At 38.8% G+C, this 21309-nt stretch overlaps 1 protein-coding gene and 1 pseudogene across 1 annotated transcript in view; one reads left to right on the plus strand and one right to left on the minus strand.

Moving 5' to 3' along the window:
- The window catches only part of LOC126175289 (phospholipid-transporting ATPase VA), a 361539-nt gene extending 345948 nt beyond the window's left edge, over nucleotides 1-15591 (plus strand). Inside the window, 5 exon segments of the mRNA XM_049921954.1 lie at nucleotides 4441-4545; nucleotides 5315-5446; nucleotides 5448-5503; nucleotides 5798-5938; nucleotides 15334-15591. Coding sequence (XP_049777911.1) covers nucleotides 4441-4545; nucleotides 5315-5446; nucleotides 5448-5503; nucleotides 5798-5938; nucleotides 15334-15391 — 492 coding nt within the window. The 3' untranslated portion in view covers nucleotides 15392-15591.
- Nucleotides 15592-20810: 5219 nt separating this feature from the next.
- Nucleotides 20811-20928, minus strand: LOC126177934 (5S ribosomal RNA; annotated as a pseudogene).
- Between the last annotated feature and the right edge of the window lie 381 nt (nucleotides 20929-21309).

The raw sequence follows: 21309 nt of genomic DNA on the forward strand, positions 1-21309 counted from the left end.
ATGTAAGTGGCATTTTCAAATATTAAGTTATTGCTGTAAGCAAATATGATACCTGATGGTTTCTTATAAGAGACAAACCTATTGCTCAAGTATAAAAGCTTTACTTGATTATCCTAAATGGGAATGTTAGTGCTTGAGAAATCCAAAGAATAGTCAAACCTCTGGCCTCATTACTTCAAAAACGTGTGTACTCCAGAAGCAAAAGCTTAATTGCCATTTGGTAACTACTGAATATGTAAGTTAAATCTCAATCACGCTAACACATGAAATTATACCACACCTGGCTTGGGGCTACGCATTTTTTTATTTTTGTTTTATTTATTTATTTATTTTTTTTTTTTCTTTTGGGGGGGGGGGGGGGGGGATCTGGTTTTTGCCAATATGATATTTCTGTAGAGTGTATATATTCTGAAGTTCTATAAATAATATGTTTTATCATCACCCTTACCACTAGCAGCCACTTGTCACGTACCTCCAGATAAAGGACTCTTCTACACGTTTCATGCATCACACCCTTAAGCGACATGTATCCATGTTGCTAGTGCATCCATTCCCCTGGCTCCATCTCTCACCTTAATGTAAGTTTCAGTTTCATAGCAGTCCAATCTGTTTCGTGATCAACTTGTTTTTGTATTGTCTCTCTCAGGAACTCCCAACATGCCTCTCTAAATTGCGCAGTGAGCAACATTAAGGTTTTTGAAGGCTTTTCACCATAAAATTCTGTCTTACTGCATGATGGTGATAAGCCCTATTCATAACCTTTCTTTTCCAGCCCCCTTGGGATCTTAGTTTCAAAAACCCTATTTAGTTTGCTAAAAGCACCTCATGACATGTGTACTGTTGTGTTTATTTCTTTTGCTGACCAGACACTGCCTTCAGCTGTCCAAAATATAAAATTTCAACAATTGGTTCTGTGTCATTGTTTTCCATTTGTACAGTTTTATTTTTGATGTGTTCTTTGTATGTTAAGTTATATCGTAATTTATTTCTAGGTCTACTTAAACTTGTTCTATTACTTTTTTTCCAGACCATGTGACAATTAATACCCATTGCTCCTTTCAAAATTTTTTTTCACTACTTGCACATTGTCCAGTATGTTTTATCATCTTCTGATGCCAGGATGAACTCTGGCAGGATTAAATTTTTTTTCATTTGCTGAGAGTTTCAGTAATTATCTTGTAAATAATGGAAAGAAGCCTGATGTATCTACAGATTTTTTTATATCATGTGTGCCTCTTTCTTAAGATGTAGGGTACTTAAATCTCTCTTTCAGTCTTGCAGAATTGTCTTATTTTACAGAAATTTTGTAAACATTTTTACATGTTGCATTTGTATTACTTTGCAGTACATCCACTGAAAAACTGTGTTCTCCAACACCTTTCCCTTTATTCCTGAAATTGCTCTTCACACCCAATCTGATACGACTGCCAGAATGTCTTAATTTGATTATTAACTATTTGTACTTATGGTTTGCTCAATGAGAGAGCTTTGTGGAGGGCAAAAGTTAGGAGAGTAGGAAAGTGTGTCTTTGTCTAGACAGTAACAAGTTCTCTCTTACTTACTGGAAGCAGATAAGCTTTCAGAGGTGCCACTGAAAGAATCTAAGGAAAAGGAGAGGAAGCCGCAACAAAAAGTGAACAGCCAAATCCCACTCCACCATCTAGTGGTGTCAAACAGTACGTCTGAGGACTGTGAAGAGTCATCAACCACTAATTTTCTTGATCTAGAATGCACCACCACTGCCAGTCATCAAGATAAGTATGTAGAAGGCAATGGACATTTGTTCTAGTAAGAGCAGAGGAAGGAAATTGCCCAGACCTCAAGGAGTGAGTGGATGGTGTATTCCAGTGCCTATGGCAAGGTGTTAACAATTTATTATTGTTACAGAGGTTATCTGCTGGTGACAAGGAAGAGTCTAGTTGCATATGTTGCTCTTAACACATCCTGGGGTGAACTGAAGCGATGGGAAATGATTAAACCCATCATCAGAGGCTCACCCTGGCTGGTGGCACTGGATATTTTACCTGAAATTACTGCAGATTTAGGATTGAGAGCTACTTCTGATTGCACCAAATACCAGTGCAGCAGTTCTTGGGATCTTGCTGGCATAAGGGGAATACTGACAGCTTCAGTTTAAAGGAGCCCCCAATGTTATGATGACAGTGGAACCAGTGCCATGCAAATAAGACATCCCCGTGCAGTGCTTCAACTGCTAACTGGCCAAGTACTGCAGTAAGAGACCACTTCTGTGAAATGAGCTGGCAATTACACTAGTGGCAAAAGAGAACCTCCGCAATGCAAAAACTTCAGCAGTGGGCAGTCAACATGTGGCCAGCTGGAGGGGATGCAGAATCTTTGTGGAGATACATTGCTTCCAGCTGGAAAAGAGGTCATGGAAGGTGTTTGTTGGCAAACCATCCTGCACACAAGGAGAAACCAGCACTGAGCAAGCTCTGTGTGACTGTGAACTTGGCTCACAGTTCAAGCAACTGCCAGTGGGTGGGGTTGGTGCACCCCATCTGTGAGTATGTGAGCGGTGTGCACCAAGGCGGAAGCAGCCATTTGGCTAGGATGAAAGAGAAGTAGGAGGACATAGCTGCAGCCAGCTGCCCAAGTGAGATGACAATTATCACACACCAATTACTGGTTACAACTGGCACCACATTCTGATCCAGAGCTGGAACAGAACAGGCAAGAAATAATTGACACTCTGCTTTACAAGCTGTGCGCTGTGCCAGCTAATGTATACTGTAGTAGACAGTGGTGCTAGATGCATGCACACAAAGAAGAGATTGGCACCAGAGTTTGTTGAACTTGTCTTCCATAATTTAACACAGCTGTTCCAGCCAAGGCTTTAGAATGTTTCCCTTGACTACAAGTTGAATGTTGCAATGTCCCCCATAAATTGCTTAATAGAGAGATTAAATGAAAGTAAGTGCCTTCTTCCCCAAATCTATATCACTTATGTCAAAACAACAAACCTAGACTGAAGCCCAATGGGACAGACATTCTCTGTTTTCTTCAGGAGAGAGAATGAATCGTTAAAATGGTGTCTTGAAGTACTTGAATATTAAAAGAAATTGTTCTATCTCCTTAATTACTTGTCTCAGTCACAATAATTTTTCAATTAGTTGTGATTAATATTGACTAGCTTCAGATATGTTTGTTCATTTTGAAACAATTACCTTAGCTTATGTCAGCATTGTTTCACACATGAAGCATTTTGTGATGAATTTAATGCTGTCTGAAGTCTTAGTCACTTGTTGTTTCTTCTTTTTCTTCTTCTTCTTCTTCTTCTTCTTCTTCTTCTTCTTCTTCTTCTTCACATAGACACAGGCCTCCTGTAAAGCCTATCAGGGCATGTATTTGTAAAATTCCAACACTGCATTGGCAAATAAAGTTGTTTCTCATCACCATTAACTCACATGCGAATGTGTTTGAGACAGAAAATTAAGGAAATAATAAGGTTAAATAAAGCTTTAGTGGTCTTCCTGTGAACAAAGTGTTGAAATTTTAAGTAATCTTTGGATGCTGCAAGGCAGAGAGAGGCTACTAATGAACCAACGAAGTGAACACCGGAGGAGACAACTGGTGCCATAAAGTGTTGAGAATCAGAATGCTGATTTCTAGATGATGTCTGAAATTACTACATTTGCACAGTAGAGCACACTAATAAAGTTAAGAGAGTGTTTGTCAGTATTTACTCAGTTGAGCATCTTCAGTGTGAGTCAGCAGGTTGTGGCTGTTTGTGTATGTAACGAGGCTGGATCCAAGAAGAGAAAATATTACTGGCAGGGTAAAATGAGCAATTAGCAGGTCTTGAACTCAAATTTTTATCATGGAGAACAGTTGACCAACAATGGGACTTGAGATGCGCCTTGTGGATTGGTTCAAGGCTTCAGAAGGCCAGTTTCCTTTGCTGTTTTGACTCATAGTTTTAATTTACCTGGAAACTGTTATTGCTACACAAAACAGTTCACTATGAAAATTTCATTCAGGAACAAACCCCTAAGTGGAAGGGAGGCATCGATAGATTAAGCTTTAAGTCAGTAATTGATGTTCAGGTGAATCAAGTAACTTTCTACAAAATGTGAAGATCTGAATCTCAGTTATGGCCCAGAACACATATGTGTTCCAATAGCGAGTTCCATTTCGGTTCATAACGTATTCTGTTCCAGTGTTAGTCATTTCCAGGTTTTATCTTTGCCTCTTTCACTTACAGTTCTGTTTCTCTTGTTGTAGCCTGTACTATATTACATTTAAATTCTTGATAACTAGCATAACTATAAATTTCAAAAGTTTGGTTTAGAATTCACATTACTTTTCACAGATTAGGTTTATGTTTACTGTTTCTCTTTCACGAGGCGTTCCTTGGATATACCTTATCTTCTCCTTTCACCTTTGCATCATTCATTAATATCCTGTATGATAAATTTTCAGGCTTACCATAACACAGAAGTTGGTATCTGGGAGTTTGGCACTACTGTGACTACCTCTTGTATGTTTGTGATGCTGTGCCATGTAGCTATTGAAACCAGATCTTGGGTAAGTAGATGTAAAATTCTTCTCATAACATTTCATCAAATTGTATTTTGTGTGTGATACATAGAATCAATCATAGTGGTTAATGGTAATGGTAAAGTGTGGCTCTTCAGTGATCTCCATGTTCTCAAGAGCATTTATTTGTGTTTAGCAGTGCATGCAAGCGCCGCCCCCCCCCCCCCCCCCCCCCCCCCCCCCACACACACACACACACACACACACACACACACACACACCACACACACACACACACACACACACACAGAGAGAGAGAGAGAGAGAGAGAGAGAGAGAGAGAGAGAGAGAGAGAGAGAGAGAGAGAGAGAGAACCCTCCCCCTTCTCTCTCCTTAATTATTCCAACACAATTTAGTTGGGTATTATGCTAAGTAATACAAATTTTACAGACCTTGGCTGCAAATGGATGTTGATTGAAATCACTGAGGAAATTTGAAAATTTATACCAGACCAGGATTTGAGCCTGGGTCTTCTGCTTACTAAGACAGATGCTCTGACCACTGACCATCCAGACACAGTGGTCATTGCAACTGCACAGACTACCCTAGCAAATCTCCTGTCAGACCGAAATTCTCAAATTATCCACATATTACAGATGTAGTGTCCCTTGCCCATTATCTTGGTGTCTTCTTTCGGACATTTATGGAAGAACAAAAATACGATTTGTTTTTGATTATCAGGTACTTAAAACCAGAGTGACGTGCACTAATTGCTTACTGGATAATATCTTTGATATTGGCTTTTGTTTATTTCCAGACTGTGATCCATCTTGCATCTATCCTGTTGTCAATCACTGCCTTCTATGTTTTTTCACTTGTATATAACACAGTCTGTCTGCAATGCTTTGGACTACCAAGTAATTATTGGGTCATCCAACAGACAATTGGTTACAAGCATATACTGGGCATCAGTCTTCCTTTCAACTGTTATGGCGCTTCTACCCAGGTAAACAATGACAATGAAGAAACAAGGGAGAGATTGATAAAATGCTTTAATTGCATTTTGTGGAATATTTCATTATCTATACAGTAGCTTTGCTTTATCTTATTTAAGTGTGTTGAAGAGTTCATTATGTGTTTCTGTTTAAGCATTATATCCTCATTTTTTATTATTTCATGTGATCAGTTTCTAGTTTAGATATTTTTCTTGGGGGCAGCCACTGACAATGACATTTGCAACAGTGATATTTCAGAATATTATTTTAAAAAAAGTTGCTTCAATCTCATTTTACTGTTTCAGGTTTGTTTGGCGGGTTGTGGAGACAACACTGTTTCCGAAAGATGTCGTACGTGCTGTCTTGGATCACAAAGTCGCTGCACGGCGAGGTGAGGGATTCCTTGTGTCATGGTCACGGTCTACTTCCACATCATCCATCTTCAGGTAACCTCAGACAGCTGACTGCTGTCATAATTTACAGGTTGAGCAGTAATTTGCAGTGTGGTAATGAGTATGTGATAATCGTTCTTTCAAAATTACAGTTGTAGTGGTATGCACTTACTGTGTGATAGTGATTGTCACTTGCTTTCCTTTATTTTATCTTTTGCTGTGTTGACAAAATTTTGAATTATTTATGGGTTTTATTGGTTTTGCTGGCTTATAAATGAGTTGCTGTTGTCTAATTTTGCTGAATTTAGAATTCATTTGTAGTTAACAAAAGAGAATTTTGTGAATCTAATACTTATTGCTTATGACTCTAAATATTTAGTAGTTAAGACTGCAGTGTCAACAGCTGGTCGTTTTTAAATGCTTTGGTGCACAAGAACATATTGCAAGGAAACAAAATCAGTAAGATCCTATTTAATGTTGTAAGAGACAAACTGTTAAAAAAAAAAAAAAAAAAAAATTACACATTGTAAGTCGGTTATTTATATTGTGTCATTTGACATTCTGATCTCAAATGCAAGCATTGGAAGGCAGATAAACATAGATTTGATATGTATGGTTGAAAATAACAAATCATAAAAATTGCCATTGCAGCTAATAAATACATTGATAGCTATCAACAGTATTTATCACATTAAAATTTTTATAAAAGCTGTGGACCCTTGATTCATCAAACTAATAAAAGCGAGTCAAATCAATTTGTTTTCTTCAGTGTTACACACAACAGTAAACATCGCTTGTACATCTCAAAGCAAAGATTTAATTATTTATCATGAATCTTACTTGTACATTGGCAAAACATTGAGTAGAGGTTTTGAAATAACAATTATGAGTAGATAGAAATGGGATTGTAGTTTCTGTTTTATAAAGAATCATGTCAGTTCAAGTGTTGCTGCTTTGATGAATGCCATATTGGTGTTTTTTGTGCAATACCATCAGCTTTGTCATTGTAATGCATAAGTGGTGCTTCTGTCATTATTGTTGGGACTAAAGAAGAAGAAGAAGAAGAAGAAGAAGAAAAGCAAAGACCTCAACTAGAGCTTCTTGTAGCCGAATGTTAATTTATTGGTATGTTCTTATAGTCACAGTTATGATTCCGTTACCATAGAAACAAATACCAGATAAGCATGATTTCCCTATTTTACATGACCAAAAAAATTACATTTGTTACTAAAGTTTTGTAAGCTTTTTAAAAATAATCCTTTTTCTGATTTGCAACTGCAACTGCTCTGCCTGTAAATATTGTAATTTTATAATTGTACAAATGATGAAGAAGGTAGACATTCTAGGTACTGTAGTGTCAGTCAGCTGTCTGTGGAAAGCACTCTGACATTTGTCGACAAATGTCTAGTTGTGCTTAACATTTCTGTCCTTGTTTCTCATTATCATATAAGGCAACGTCTAATGTATCACATACTCTTTCATGAATGGAACATAAATTACAACCATTATTATTTACAGTTACTAAAATCTGCATTAATTATTTTATTTTTCTTAAGAATTGACTACTGAACGCTGATAGGCATAATCAGTCTTAGATGATGATGATGATGATGATGATGATGATGATGATGATGATGATGATGATGATGATAATGATAAGAATTGACTAAAAATGTATGGATTATTTTGTGATAGTAATGATAATTTCAATGAATGGATAATAAAGAAACATGTTTATATTAAAATTCGTAGAAAAGTTGAGGCAGAATGTAATGCTAACTAAAATGCAGAAGTTCTGGGTCTAAAACTAAAGCAAGCTTGCACAAAAAGAAAACTTGGTAGTACTTCCTACTCCAGTTCTGTCACGGGACTATACTACCCCATGAAGGGCCAGGCCACCAGTCAAAGCAGCCATGCCACATACAAATTCTGCTGCAAACACTGCACACTTTCTTACGTCACTGTGGCTACCAACCAGCTGTCCACCAGGATGAATGGCCACCACCAAACTGTGGCCAAGAGCAAAGTGGACCACCCTGTGGCCCAACATGCAGCTGAGCGTAACATGCTCAAAATGATTGCTTCACAACCTGAGCCATATGGATCCTTCCTTCCACCACCAGCTTCTCTGAAGTATGCAAACGGTAGTTATCCTTGCAGCACATCCTTCGCTCGTGTAAACATTGTGGCCTCAATCTCCAGCAACCCATTGTCCACACACCCTCCCTTCTTCTGTCCTGTCAGCTCACACCAATTCATGTTACCATGTCACTCCCCATGGTCTCCAACAACTGTACATAACATGCCTGGCCCATCCGCTTGCCACCCCTCCCTCTAGCATTCCAAGCTGTCAAACTGACTGCCTCCTTCTGAACCTCTAACTGCTTACCTCAACCCCTCTCTCTGTCTCCCGTGTCTCTTTCACTCTACCCACTTCACCCAACACAATCCACCTCAACCTAGTCCACCTTTCAGACTGCAGCTGTAGCATTATACAGGGTGTTTATAAATGAATATCAGGGTTTTAATGCTTTATAATATTTATTACATTAAACTTACAGTTATAAATGATATGTCAAATGAAAGAGCAACTCAAAGAGTTTTACCAAGAACCTTATAAATGTTCAATGTGAGCACCATTTGTCACACGGCACACATCAAGTCCATAGAAGAGTTCTTCCCGATCGTTGATAAGTGTGTCGTCAGTGATTGTAGCAACAGCTGCTTCAATACGGTTTCTTAATTTAGAGAGGTCTGCTGGCAGCAGGGGTACGTACACACGATCCTTGATGAATCCCCAAAGGAAAAAATCGCGTGGCGTTAAGTCGGGTGAACGGGGAGGCCATGCAAAGCAAGCCCTGTCATTGGGCCCATTGTTGTCTAGCCAGCGCTTGGGTACAATGAAGTTCAACCGATTGCGTGCTTTGCTATACCAGTGAGGTGGCACACCATATTGCTGGAAAATGAAGTTCTCTGGCTCATCTTCTTCCAACTCTGGGAAGAACCAATGAACTTCACTGAACCCAAGCGCTGAATAGGCCGCAATGGGCCCAATGACAGGGCTTGCTTTGCGTGGCCTCCACGTTCACCCGACCTCATGCCATGCGATTTTTTCCCTTGGGGCTTCATCAAGGATTCTGTGTACATGCCTCCGCTACCAGAAGACCTCCCTGAATTAAGAAACCGGATTGAAGCAGCTGTTACTACAATCACTGAGGACGCACTTATCAATGTTTGGGAAGGACTCTGCTATAGACTTTACGTGTGCTGTGTGACAAATGGTACTCACATTGAACATTTACAAGGTTCTTGGTAAAACTGTTTGAGTTGCTCTTTCATTTGACACATCATTTATAACTGTAAGTTTAATGTAATAAATATTATATATCGTTAAAACCCCGATATTCTTTTATAAACACCCTGTATGTCCAGCCAGTGCCTTATCGGGGCATAGGCATGTGTATGTGTGTGTTTTCTGTATGTATTTGTACTCTAACTCAAAAAAAGGATTACTCCAAAAGCTGGCAAGTTCTGTGCCTTTCAACGCTTCTGCATTTCAGTGAATTTTATTCAAGTTTGCAATCTAACTGCAGCAAAGTTCTTTTGAGCCAAACTTGAAATGAAACTGTTTCCTTTTCAACTTACTTAAAATAATTATATTCAAAATGAAATAGTTCATTCAAATGCAGGCTGTAATTGATTCTCTCTCTCTCTCTCTCTCTCTCTCTCTCTCTCTCTCTCTCTGCGAGCTCGTGTGTGTGTGTGTGTGTGTGTGTGTGTGTGTGTGTGTGTGTGTGTGTGTGTGTTTAGTATAATTGATTTCAGTTTTCTTCTTAAACATTTTTGCAGATGATTGTATTCATTGAATGCATGACACGTGAATAACATTATTGTGCTGCCAATATGATATTTATTTTGCATTCATGCAATCAAAGAAATAATTCAGCTATTCAGATGCATATTTTTATTTTGAAGATAATATTCCATAATGACTGACATAAAATGCATACAAAATTTATATATTGCAAATTTCAAAAGATGATGATAGAGTAGGATCATTTTATTTAACAAATATTTTTAACACACTTTTTAGTGGACTTTCGAAGACACAAATGCTTTCTGTAACATATTGGTGATAAACGTATTATATTGTTTGGTTCCTGTCAGTTTCTGTTGTTCATTATTGCTCATCAAGCAAAGTAGTCAGCAGGAAGAGAATATGAAGATTCACATTTTTATAACCATGAGCAGCATGAGAGATAGAATTTCCTCAAAAATCGGAAATTGTTGAGTGAACATTCTCAGCAAAACAACAATGCACAATGATTTTGGGAGAAGAAAATGGTGTGTATCAGAGGAAAGGCATGCTAATGTGCTACTTAAAGAGAAATGTGTTTGAGGTACGAAGAATTTGTTGGAACTGGACAAGAATATCAAAATCTGCAGATGATTTAATGCAAGCGTCAAGCTGAGAGAGACACCACAACATTGTGATTTATATACGGGACTGATAACAATTAATAAGGGCTACTTAGCGCGCCAAGCTAAGAGGGGCACCAGGAGTGGCCAAGTGCAAGATTTGTATACAGTGCGTATCACAGTTAGCAAATACTGACATGGGTAAAAGAGTATGAGGGAAAAGTGGGGGAGGAAGTGCCATAAGATACGTTGATTGTGCAGGATAAACATTTTTGAACTGGTCCTTCCTGGAGGGGAGACAACTTTCATTTAGTGAAACATTAATGAGAAAATTTGGAGAACAGGCATTTAAAGTTGACTGCAGAATGATTTTACTGCTGGCAATGAACATTTCATATAAGAATCATGAAGATAAGAGAAAAAGGGCATGTACAGAGGAATACAGACCCTTGTTTTCCCTCGCTCTGTTTGCAAGTGGAACAGGAATGGAAATGACTGACCATGGTACAAGGTACCCTCCACCATGCATCATTTGGTGACTTGCGAAGTATGTATATATAGGTGTAGAAGTAACTGTGATAGTGAAGTGAATGTATATGTGCCAGCCAGTTGCATGGCATCACAAGCTGACTACTGCTTCACAGTATGTTTATTCCATGATGAAGTTTGTTGTAAATAATTCACTACAGTTCAAAAGGAACATTGATGTACATAACTAAAATACCATAAGGAAAAGTGCCATGCTTTACTCCACTTTAATGTTGTCTTTAGCACAAAAAGGTGGTGCACAATGCAGGAACAAAAATTTCTGTTCACTTAAGCAGTGATACAAAATGTCTGACAGACAGCAAAGTAAAATTTGAAACAAACTCAGGAAGTTTTTCTCTACAATTCTTTCTATTCTGTAAAAGAATTTTTATTGTTGTAATGTGTAAAAGGTGGTGGGTAGGAACTACTAACTTCCATCTGTGTATCAAACAGTGGAAACTCCAGGTTGGAATATCAACAACATTAGGAAAACGATAAAATGCTGCTCATCATAAAGATCACCCATTAAATTTGAGTGTGTTTAAATTTTCTTTGATGAAGAAGGCTTTGGCCAAAAGCTGTATATATAACAGTATTTTTCTTGTGCCTGTCTGCATCTCAACAGGTCATCTTTACAGTGAGTATCAGTCTATCCTTCTCCTAGTATTGTTCACACCTGTATGTCTTTTCCTTTTTCATCTTCTGCATCATCATCGTCATCATAGTCATCATCATAATCATCATCATCACTTCTTCTTTTTGCACTTTATGTATGATATCTGTACAAACGGGCATCAAAAGACTTGTCAGGAACTTTTCTATTACCTAATAAAGGTTTATTATCTAATAACAACCACTGCTGTAACTGGAATTGATGCTTTTGGAAAGCCTGCAGCTGTCATTCATTATTTAAATAATGAAATACTGCACTAGCTACGTATTTTTTCATGCTTAATGATGTATTTTGAGAATTTTTTCTCGTTGTCAAGTGCAAATATGTATAAGTATTTTGTGTGGTGTTTGAATATATGTTATTCTGCTTCTCATGCACTGCAGTCATCTTGTTCTGGTCATCAGGTACTGTACCTCTTCAGTTATGTAGAAAAGCAAACAAACGCAAACTATCACTCACACTGTTTGTGTAACATCACAAAAAATAATAAAAAAATACTGCTCCTGACAATAAGAATAAATTCTCAAAACACGTTTTTGCCAACATGAAAAAAATATGTAACCAGCATTGTGTTCAAACTAAAAACATTTGAGCAATGCAAAGTGAATGTGCCAACTAGCATTAAAAGAGGCCAAACGCCGAAACTTGCTAAATATGGTTCAACAAAGGTGTAATGATGATCACAACAATCACAAAAGTGCATTTGTGTGGTAGAGTGTTTGGAAATGGTTGTGAATGGTCATTATACCTTTATTCAAACAAATCTAGTTACTCCCATCAGCCATCACGCCAAGTAGTGCTTGGCAGCGGGAGATACGGCATGAATTGTTCAAACTTTTACAAGTTTGCTGGTCCAAATCTGCTAAGTAGAGTGCTCTTGTGTCGAGAAACTTAAACATGTAATATTTGAAAACGCTACTGGATGGCCAACATCATGCCAGTGTCATTTTTTTTCTCGACAACTATTTTTTCGTAATGCATAAATCGCAGGAAAGTTATAAATACGTTGATGCAAAATTGGGTGTAAATTAACATTGAGGGTGTAGGAAATTTGATGGTAATGATAAAAAATGCTATAAATGGTGGGGAAACATTAATTCCGGGAACATTAAAGCGGGGCTATACTGTGTTAGATAATTACCAGGGAATTGCCTGCTTGATACTGCCTTAAAACTGTTAAAATCGTGATTAGAGATAGAAGGCAGTATTAATAGCAGATGAACAGCAAGGATTCAGGAAAAAGCAGAGCACAGTCGGTGCTATTTTCACTTTAAGGCATATTATGGAGAAATCGATACAGTTCAACAACACAGCCTATGTGTGGTTCATTGACTTTTCAAAGGCCTTTGATAGGATTAGAAAAAAGATATAATTTAAATCTTAATTGACAAGAGAGCACCAATGAAATCAGTGAAAATCACAGAAGGTATATGTACAGGTAATAAAACAAGAATTAAAACACACAGAAGATTCGCTGATGAGATTATACTGGATAAGCAATTAGACAAGAAGACTCACTAAGCCCACTCCTGTTCAACTTAATAATGCCCACACCATTGATGATGTAAGAAAGATAGATAGGCTATAAAATGATAAATAAATATTATATGTTATGCTGTATTGATAGCAAATAATGAGGATAGTTTACAAAGGTTACTTCACCAATTTAATAAAATAGCTAACCAATATAAGATGGAAATCTCATTTAAAAAAAAAAAAAAAAAAAAAAAAAAAAAAAAAAAAAAAAAAAAAAACACGAACTATGGTAATATCAAAAGCACCTGCATGATGTAAATTAGACGTAGATGGTGTGTCAGTTCAACAGATGATGAGGTTTAATTATCTAGAGACTGTTACCACCAACAATAAAGACTCTCCCCATGGAAGTAAAAAAATCAAGTGGCAAAGGCAGTAAGGGTAGCTGGATGCCTGCAAAGTACTGTATGGAGAAACAGATTTATGACAACTGAGGAGAAAATAAAAAAGTATAAAACAGTGGTGTGTCCTGTTTTGGTATATGCAAGGGAAACTAGGGCAAAAATGATAAATATAAAACTAAAGCTAACATTAAAAAAGAACAAACATATTGATAAGTGAGAAGTGCGGAATACAAAATATAAACAAATGGATGAAGACAGGAAAAGGAAACTGGAGGGACTGTGTGGAAAGGATAGACTCCTCAAGACTAGCTAAAATTTGTGAACATGGGCAACTGCAAGGGAAACGACTACCTGGGTGACCACCCAGTAGATGGGACAGCAGTTGGGCCAGTACATTCACAGAAAGAGGCAGACAAACAGGGGAAACCCTAGTCAGCAGAAGAAGAAGAAGAAGAAGAAGAAGAAGAAGAAGAAGAACTTTCTGGGAAGAGTCAGGCAATGTATAACTTCCTCCCACATACATCTCGCAAAATGACCATGAGAAAATTTGAGAAATTAGAACTTCTGTATAGGCATACAGACATTCATTTTTACCAGAAGTACCCTCCGCCATTCATTGCTGGGTGGCTCACAGTGTATCATGTCACTGTAAGTGACTTATTATTGGGCAAACTATTTTTGGCGTACACACTCCTTAGTTCTGAATCGGTAGAAGTCACTAGTTGTCTAAAAAGTTCTAGCCACTAGTCTCCCATTTGCAAGGACCTCGATTGGCTGCCATATTCTACACATCTGAACACATGCGACTCCTTTTTGTGGGGCTATATTAAAGACAAAGTGTACAGCAATAACCCCAAAACCATTGCTGAGCTGAAAACAGCCATTCAAGAGGTTATCAACAGCATCAATGTTCTGACACTTCAGTGGGTCATGCAGAATTTAGTTATTCGTTACACCACATCACTGCCAATGTTGGCAGTCATAGTGGTAGATTAATATCAAATTAGAGGGGAGAGTGTAATCATAAGCTTGCCAAGAAATTGTGGCAACAATAAATTATTGATCATTTTCATTTAAATGAGCATCACAGTCTCAATGAATTTGAAGAATAAATTGTTCCACCATGCTGTATATTAAATTACTTTATCTTGCACAACCAGTTATGAGCACAGCCCATTGCCAAGTGAATATTTAGCCATAGATGTAGGTACATTATCCTCGTATCTTCAAAAAATCGTGTGTCAGTTCCATGAGGAAGTGTGTTTAAGTGAAATTTGTAGCTACACATTTCAAGATGAGCAGTGTTGATTACAATGACGTACAAATTCGCTTAGCGCCTGAGTGATAAGACAAGGACAATGTATCCACATCTGTTGGTATTGTTGCAGTTGAGAGCAGGCCTTACCCAAAACCAGTAGTGAGAATAAAGTAATATAATATATAGCCTGGTGGGACAATGTCCTCCTTCAAATTAATTACTAACTTTAGTCTGTGTTTCTTCTTCACAAAATTAAAAACTATAATGGTAAATTCAAATGGAGGAGACTTAAACTTGTGTGAATTATTCTATCGTTTTTGAAACCAAAAAATTGGAACGGGTCAATAAATATGTCATGATGAGCATATGTTGTTATGGAATTAAAGTTTTGAGTGTGATGTGACAATTTAAGTTATCCATTATTGTGCTAGGTTACTCATTGCAGAGGACAGTATACTGAAAAGTAGTATATACTATTTGTTCTACTTAGTTAAGTTTTTATTCACAGAGGGTTCATCGTTTTCAGAATTTGTAGTGTACTTTTGATCGTTCATAAGAATGATTTGTTCACTGAATGATACTGTATTTTGTTCAATTTTTTGCTCTAACTTATTCAGATGAATGTTTTGTTTGCTTAATTCTATGGCATTTTGTTGAATTTTTTGCTCTAACTCAAGCAATTCTGTTACAGGAATGCAGATTTCAGACCTAAACACGTGACACAGAACAGTTTAACAGCTGTTGGTTGAAAAGCTAGTTTCAAAAAACTTATTTTTACACATTCGCAGGCTGTGAGGTTCCATGGGACCACAAATATTAGCTTTCCGAGTCATCTGTGGCTCAAGAGACACTTTGGTGCTGTGCTTAATTTCACAGTTACAACATTGAGTTGTATCTTAAAAGAAATTTATATATTCTATTTTTGTGAATACAGTTAAGATTGAAGGCATTGATTTTGAAACTTTTTTATTTCCAAACAAGTTCCTGAACAATTTTTAAATGTTTATTTTTGTGCAGTGATTTTATGAGCAGAACAATTTGATAAGAATGTGTGTGTGTTGTACAGTCATTGTGTGCTACATAATTTATTATTACTTGCCTGTATGATTGCTAAATCACTTTGTTTTAATTTAGTGTTGCTACTGCAAGTACTAGACATTCTCATGAGTTCAAAACAGGAAAAAAAAATTTGAAAAAGTGAAGAAGTTGTGTAAATGTTATCATAAAGATCTCGTGCAAAGGCAGTGGACATTTTAAACAAAAATATTCTGCTGCTATTTTTATTTATTACGTTGATTGTTTGTTGTCAAAACATGATTTTGGTTTTTCTAGTGTGCTTGTTGCTTAGGAGCCAAATGTGTGTGTTCCTGTGTATAGAAAATATTGAAAAAAATTACTGGTGGTGTTCATTTGTGAAATAATTTACTCATCCTCAGACATGTTATCCTCAGGCGTGTTAAAACACTGACTTGCACAACTTAATTGAAAGACTTGCCATGAAATCAGAGTGAAAATGTTACATTTATAAATATATATTCTATAAATATACATATAGTTTGTCTATATGATACCTCATACTGTTAAAATTCATTAAGTTTTTCACTATTCTGGCCTAAAGATCTGTGATACTCATGTGCAGTAAAGGCAAATTAACGTGAATAATGTTTTTTGATATGTTGTCTCCTTGTCCTTCCCACAAAATCTTTGAATTGTATTCGTATCTGATGGCATGTGGATGTAACTGTTAATTGTGCTTTGCTTCAGCCATCATGTGTCAGGTATGTCACTAGTCTTAATTGGGCAATAAGAACTGTAAATTTTTTGCAGACTTTTCTGCAAGTGGATAAGTCAGTTTTGGCACTTGCTATTGAAATACCATTTATGCTTGATAAATCAGTTAACTGTGTGAAAAGAGTGCAAGGTAAATAAAAAAAATACCCACACTTTATATCACAGTGAAACTTGCATATGTTGTATTGATTGCACTTGTCATTACAGTTTGGGCTTTTGGCATTGGTTTTGGAAGGTTACTCAAAGATACATAGGTTGACAGCATTAAAGGTAACTGACAGGTGTAACAGTTTTTGTGCCAAAAATGTGGTACTTTAAATATGAAGAATTAATGACAGGTAGTTTCCTCATTCCAAATATGTGTGAGAATGAATGTTTAGCTGACAACTCAGTAATGTCACCAGATGTAAAGGATATCTCAAAAGCTATGCCCACGTAAACTAAATATATAAAATGCAAATACACCAATTCCATGGGCCAACAATGAAATTTTTTAATGAAAGTGGTTTATTCTTGCGATTTTTAGTGTACTGAATCACAATATAACAAAAAGCTGTATCACCAACCATTTCTTAAAATTAGCACTCAATATTTAAAAAATATATTTTTTAGGAATTCTCATTATGTATGTGTTATATAGCATTTCAATTGATAGTATGAAATTGAAATTTCAGTGGCAGTTGTACTGGAGAGTAAATGAACCATAATTACTATCAAGCACTCTTTTAAGTCTTCTTGTTCATTTACAGCTGTTCATTTCGTAACAATGTAACCTCACTTTCTACACTTGAATGATTGTGTTTAGTATAGTGTCTAGTCATATTTGTGAAAATTTTTGTGAGCTTTTCATTAACAAGCATCAGAGGAACATTACAAATTACATAGCAAAAGTGTGCTATTCATACATTGGTTGTAAATACGGAGATGAGTATAAGTCAGAGTGCTGCATAAGATATTGCTAAATATGTCGTGAAAATCTTAGAATATAATCAAAAACAAAGGTAAGCCTTCAGAGTTGCTGTTCCATTGATGCAGAGATACCCAAGAAACCACTCCAGCATAAAAGAGTCTTGGTTTTCTTGCTAGAGAATTGAGAATGCATTAAAAAAGCAAGCCGTAGTGAGAAAATTTGTTCCCTTCTAAGTTGTTTTATTGATGTTGCTGCTTACAACTCGGTAAAGAGAAAAAAGTAATTTGATAACGTAACACTCAATCTGCCATCTAGTAAGTGGAACATGGTCCAGATCTTCCTGTTCCTGCACCATCAGAAGCTTTTGAGGACATTATCCAGGATGATTCTAATGATAGCCATTCTGATGCACATGAACAAGTTCACGGTGGGTTTCATTGCACTTGAAACTATTAAGAATGAAAGCTGTTTACTAAAACCTAGCTAAATGACTTGATTTGGAAATTTGGGCCTAACAGAGGAAAAGTTCCATTCAAAGAACAGAACTAATTGGAAGCAGGAAAAATATTTATGCATATAGAACAACATAGCAGGCATTTTCTGTATATTTCAAAGAAGAATTTAATTTTAATATATTTGTCGGATATGGCTGCTTTCATGAATGAATTTGGAATTCAGTTGAAGTGGTAGTTTAAAGACTGTTTTACTGCACAAAGTCAACACTCATAGATTGGTGCCATTTGCTCTTTATGCACGTCTCAAGACATATTACAGAAACCTTGGTATAGTTTATTTTATTTAAAACTAATTTGCTCATGGTTGGAATACATGCTGTGGTGAACACAGCAGAGCGTCACACTTCTGCTGTGTGTCCACAAGTGGCCACATGCTCCACTCTGACTAGTACAGTTTGTAGGGCATTCTGCACATTAATTTGTATTTCTTGATTGAAGTGCCACCAGTGTATAGGAGATGGGTTACGATATCTTGTTAAACATTTTGCATTTGGTTTTTTCCAATGTTATTTTCAATCTCCCCCCTCCTCCCCTCCCCCACCTGTCCCTCTGCTCATACCCCACTCCTACCCCATTCGTCAGTCTGCTCTTAACCCTCCCCCTCGCCACCTGTCCATGTACACCTTCGCTCTCTGTCCATCTGCTCTTTCCGCCTCTCTCTTTCCATGTCCATGTCCCTTTCTCTGTCCATCTTCTCCTCCCCATCTCTCGTAGTCCATTGCCTCCTTCACCCTCTGTGTCTGTCCACCTCTTTCTCCCCTCCTCCTCTCTCCATGCTATCACCTACGCCCCCCTTCCAGTAGGAGGTTGCTGGCTCTGACCCCCAAAGTATTTCTTTTCAGATAGTGAGTACTACATGTACCAAGTTCAGCTGAAATTAATCAATTGGTTTCAGAGGATATGCGGAACATACATATGTACATACATGCATCCACTTTTATAATACATATAGATTCTTAAGAAATTTTAACATCATTCTACATCCATTCTAAATTTGACTGCTAATTTATATTTTCATATGAACAGTGAGAGTTACTTTATTGTGTAATGATAGTATAAATGGTTTTGGCTCAAATACACTCCTGGAAATTGAAATAAGAACACCGTGAATTCATTGTCCCAGGAAGGGGAAACTTTATTGACACATTCCTGGGGTCAGATACATCACATGATCACACTGACAGAACCACAGGCACATAGACACAGGCAACAGAGCATGCACAATGTCGGCACTAGTACAGTGTATATCCACCTTTCGCAGCAATGCAGGCTGCTATTCTCCCATGGAGACGATCGTAGAGATGCTGGATGTAGTCCTGTGGAACGGCTTGCCATGCCATTTCCACCTGGCGCCTCAGTTGGATCAGTGTTCGTGCTGGACGTGCAGACCGCGTGAGACGACGCTTCATCCAGTCCCAAACATGCTCAATGGGGGACAGATCCGGAGATCTTGCTGGCCAGGGTAGTTGACTTACACCTTCTAGAGCACGTTGGGTGGCACGGGATACATGCGGACGTGCATTGTCCTGTTGGAACAGCAAGTTCCCTTGCCGGTCTAGGAATGGTAGAACGATGGGTTCGATGACGGTTTGGATGTACCGTGCACTATTCAGTGTCCCCTCGACGATCACCAGTGGTGTACGGCCAGTGTAGGAGATCGCTCCCCACCCCATGATGCCGGGTGTTGGCCCTGTGTGCCTCGGTCGTATGCAGTCCTGATTGTGGCGCTCACCTGCACGGCGCCAAACACTCATACGACCATCATTGGCACCAAGGCAGAAGCGACTCTCATCGCTGAAGACGACACGTCTCCATTCGTCCCTCCATTCACGCCTGTCGCGACATCACTGGAGGCGGGCTGCATGATGTTGGGGCGTGAGCGGAAGACGCCCTAAGGGTGTGCGGGACCGTAGCCCAGCTTCATGGAGACGGTTGCGAATGGTCCTCGCCGATACCCCAGGAGCAACAGTGTCCCTAATTTGCTGGGAAGTGGCGGTGTGGTCCCCTACGGCACTGCGTAGGATCCCACGGTCTTGGCGTGCATCCGTGCGTCGCTGCGGTCCGGTCCCAGGTCGACGGGCACGTGCACCTTCCGCCGACCACTGGCGACAACATCGATGTACTGTGGAGACCTCACACCCCACGTGTTGAGCAATTCGGCGGTACGTCCACCCGGCCTCCTGCATGCCCACTATACGCCCTCGCTCAAAGTCCGTCAACTGCACATACGGTTCACGTCCACGCTGTCGCGGCATGCTACCAGTGTTAAAGACTGCGATGGAGCTCCGTATGCCACGGCAAACTGGCTGACACTGACGGCGGCGGTGCACAAATGCTGCGCAGCTAGCGCCATTCGACGGCCAACACCGCGGTTCCTGGTGTGTCCGCTGTGCAGTGCGTGTGATCATTGCTTGTACAGCCCTCTCGCAGTGTCCGGAGCAAGTATGGTGGGTCTGACACACCGGTGTCAATGTGTTCTTTTTTCCATTTCCAGGAGTGTACATCCTGTACTGTTAGCCAGTGGGATGTCGAAAAATGACTGGTTTCACTGATGAATTACTGGGGGGGGGGTCTTGGGAAAGCAGATTTTGATGTTGATGATGTGGCATTTTCAGAGGTTTTTGACTAAAAAGATGTGTTAGTGGACACAATTGATAGTGATAGCAGTGACAATGACAATAATACTGTTAGTAATGATGATGGCAATGGATTGCAAGTAAAACTGTAAGAAGTGACAACTACAACCAAAGGCACTCCATCTTCAAGCCACAAGTGGCCCACCGGGACCACCTGACCGCTTTGTCATCCTCAGTTGAGGATGCGGATAGGATGGGCGTGTGGTCAACACACCGCTCTCCCGGTCATTATGATGGTTTTCTTTGACTGGAGCCACTACTGTTCGGTCGAGTAGCTCCTCAATTGGCATCACGAGGCTGAGTGCACCCCGAAAAATGGCAACAGCACATGGCGGCCTGGATGGTGACCCAACCAAGTGCCGGCCATGCCCGACAGCGCTTAACTTCGGTGATCTCACGGGAACCGGTGTATCCACTGCGACAAGGCCGTTGCAACTACAACCAAAGCTTAACAGATATTACCTTAGCAACTCAAGATTGCAATGACAGGCCACATTCATCCACAGTATACATTACATCAACATGCCCCATGTAACTGTGACTGTGTTACAAACATACCATCCAAACACTGTGCTAAGCAGGTTGGAGCTTGAGGCTGCCAGCAGGCACATGGCATCAGACGTAATGCTGTACTGCATCTTCCAATGGCTTCATGGCAGTAAACAGGTTAAATAATCATGTATGCTCATTGTCTGGTGAGGTGACTTTACTAAATAGACATGTTTCGCTTTACTAAATACCTATGTTTCTTAGATGAGTGGGATAATGAGGTAAAGGATCAGTGTTGGTCCAGAATAAACAGGCTGATACACAGC

This window comes from Schistocerca cancellata, chromosome 3 (genome assembly GCF_023864275.1).
Source record: "Schistocerca cancellata isolate TAMUIC-IGC-003103 chromosome 3, iqSchCanc2.1, whole genome shotgun sequence".
Taxonomy (NCBI): Eukaryota; Metazoa; Arthropoda; class Insecta; order Orthoptera; family Acrididae; genus Schistocerca; species Schistocerca cancellata.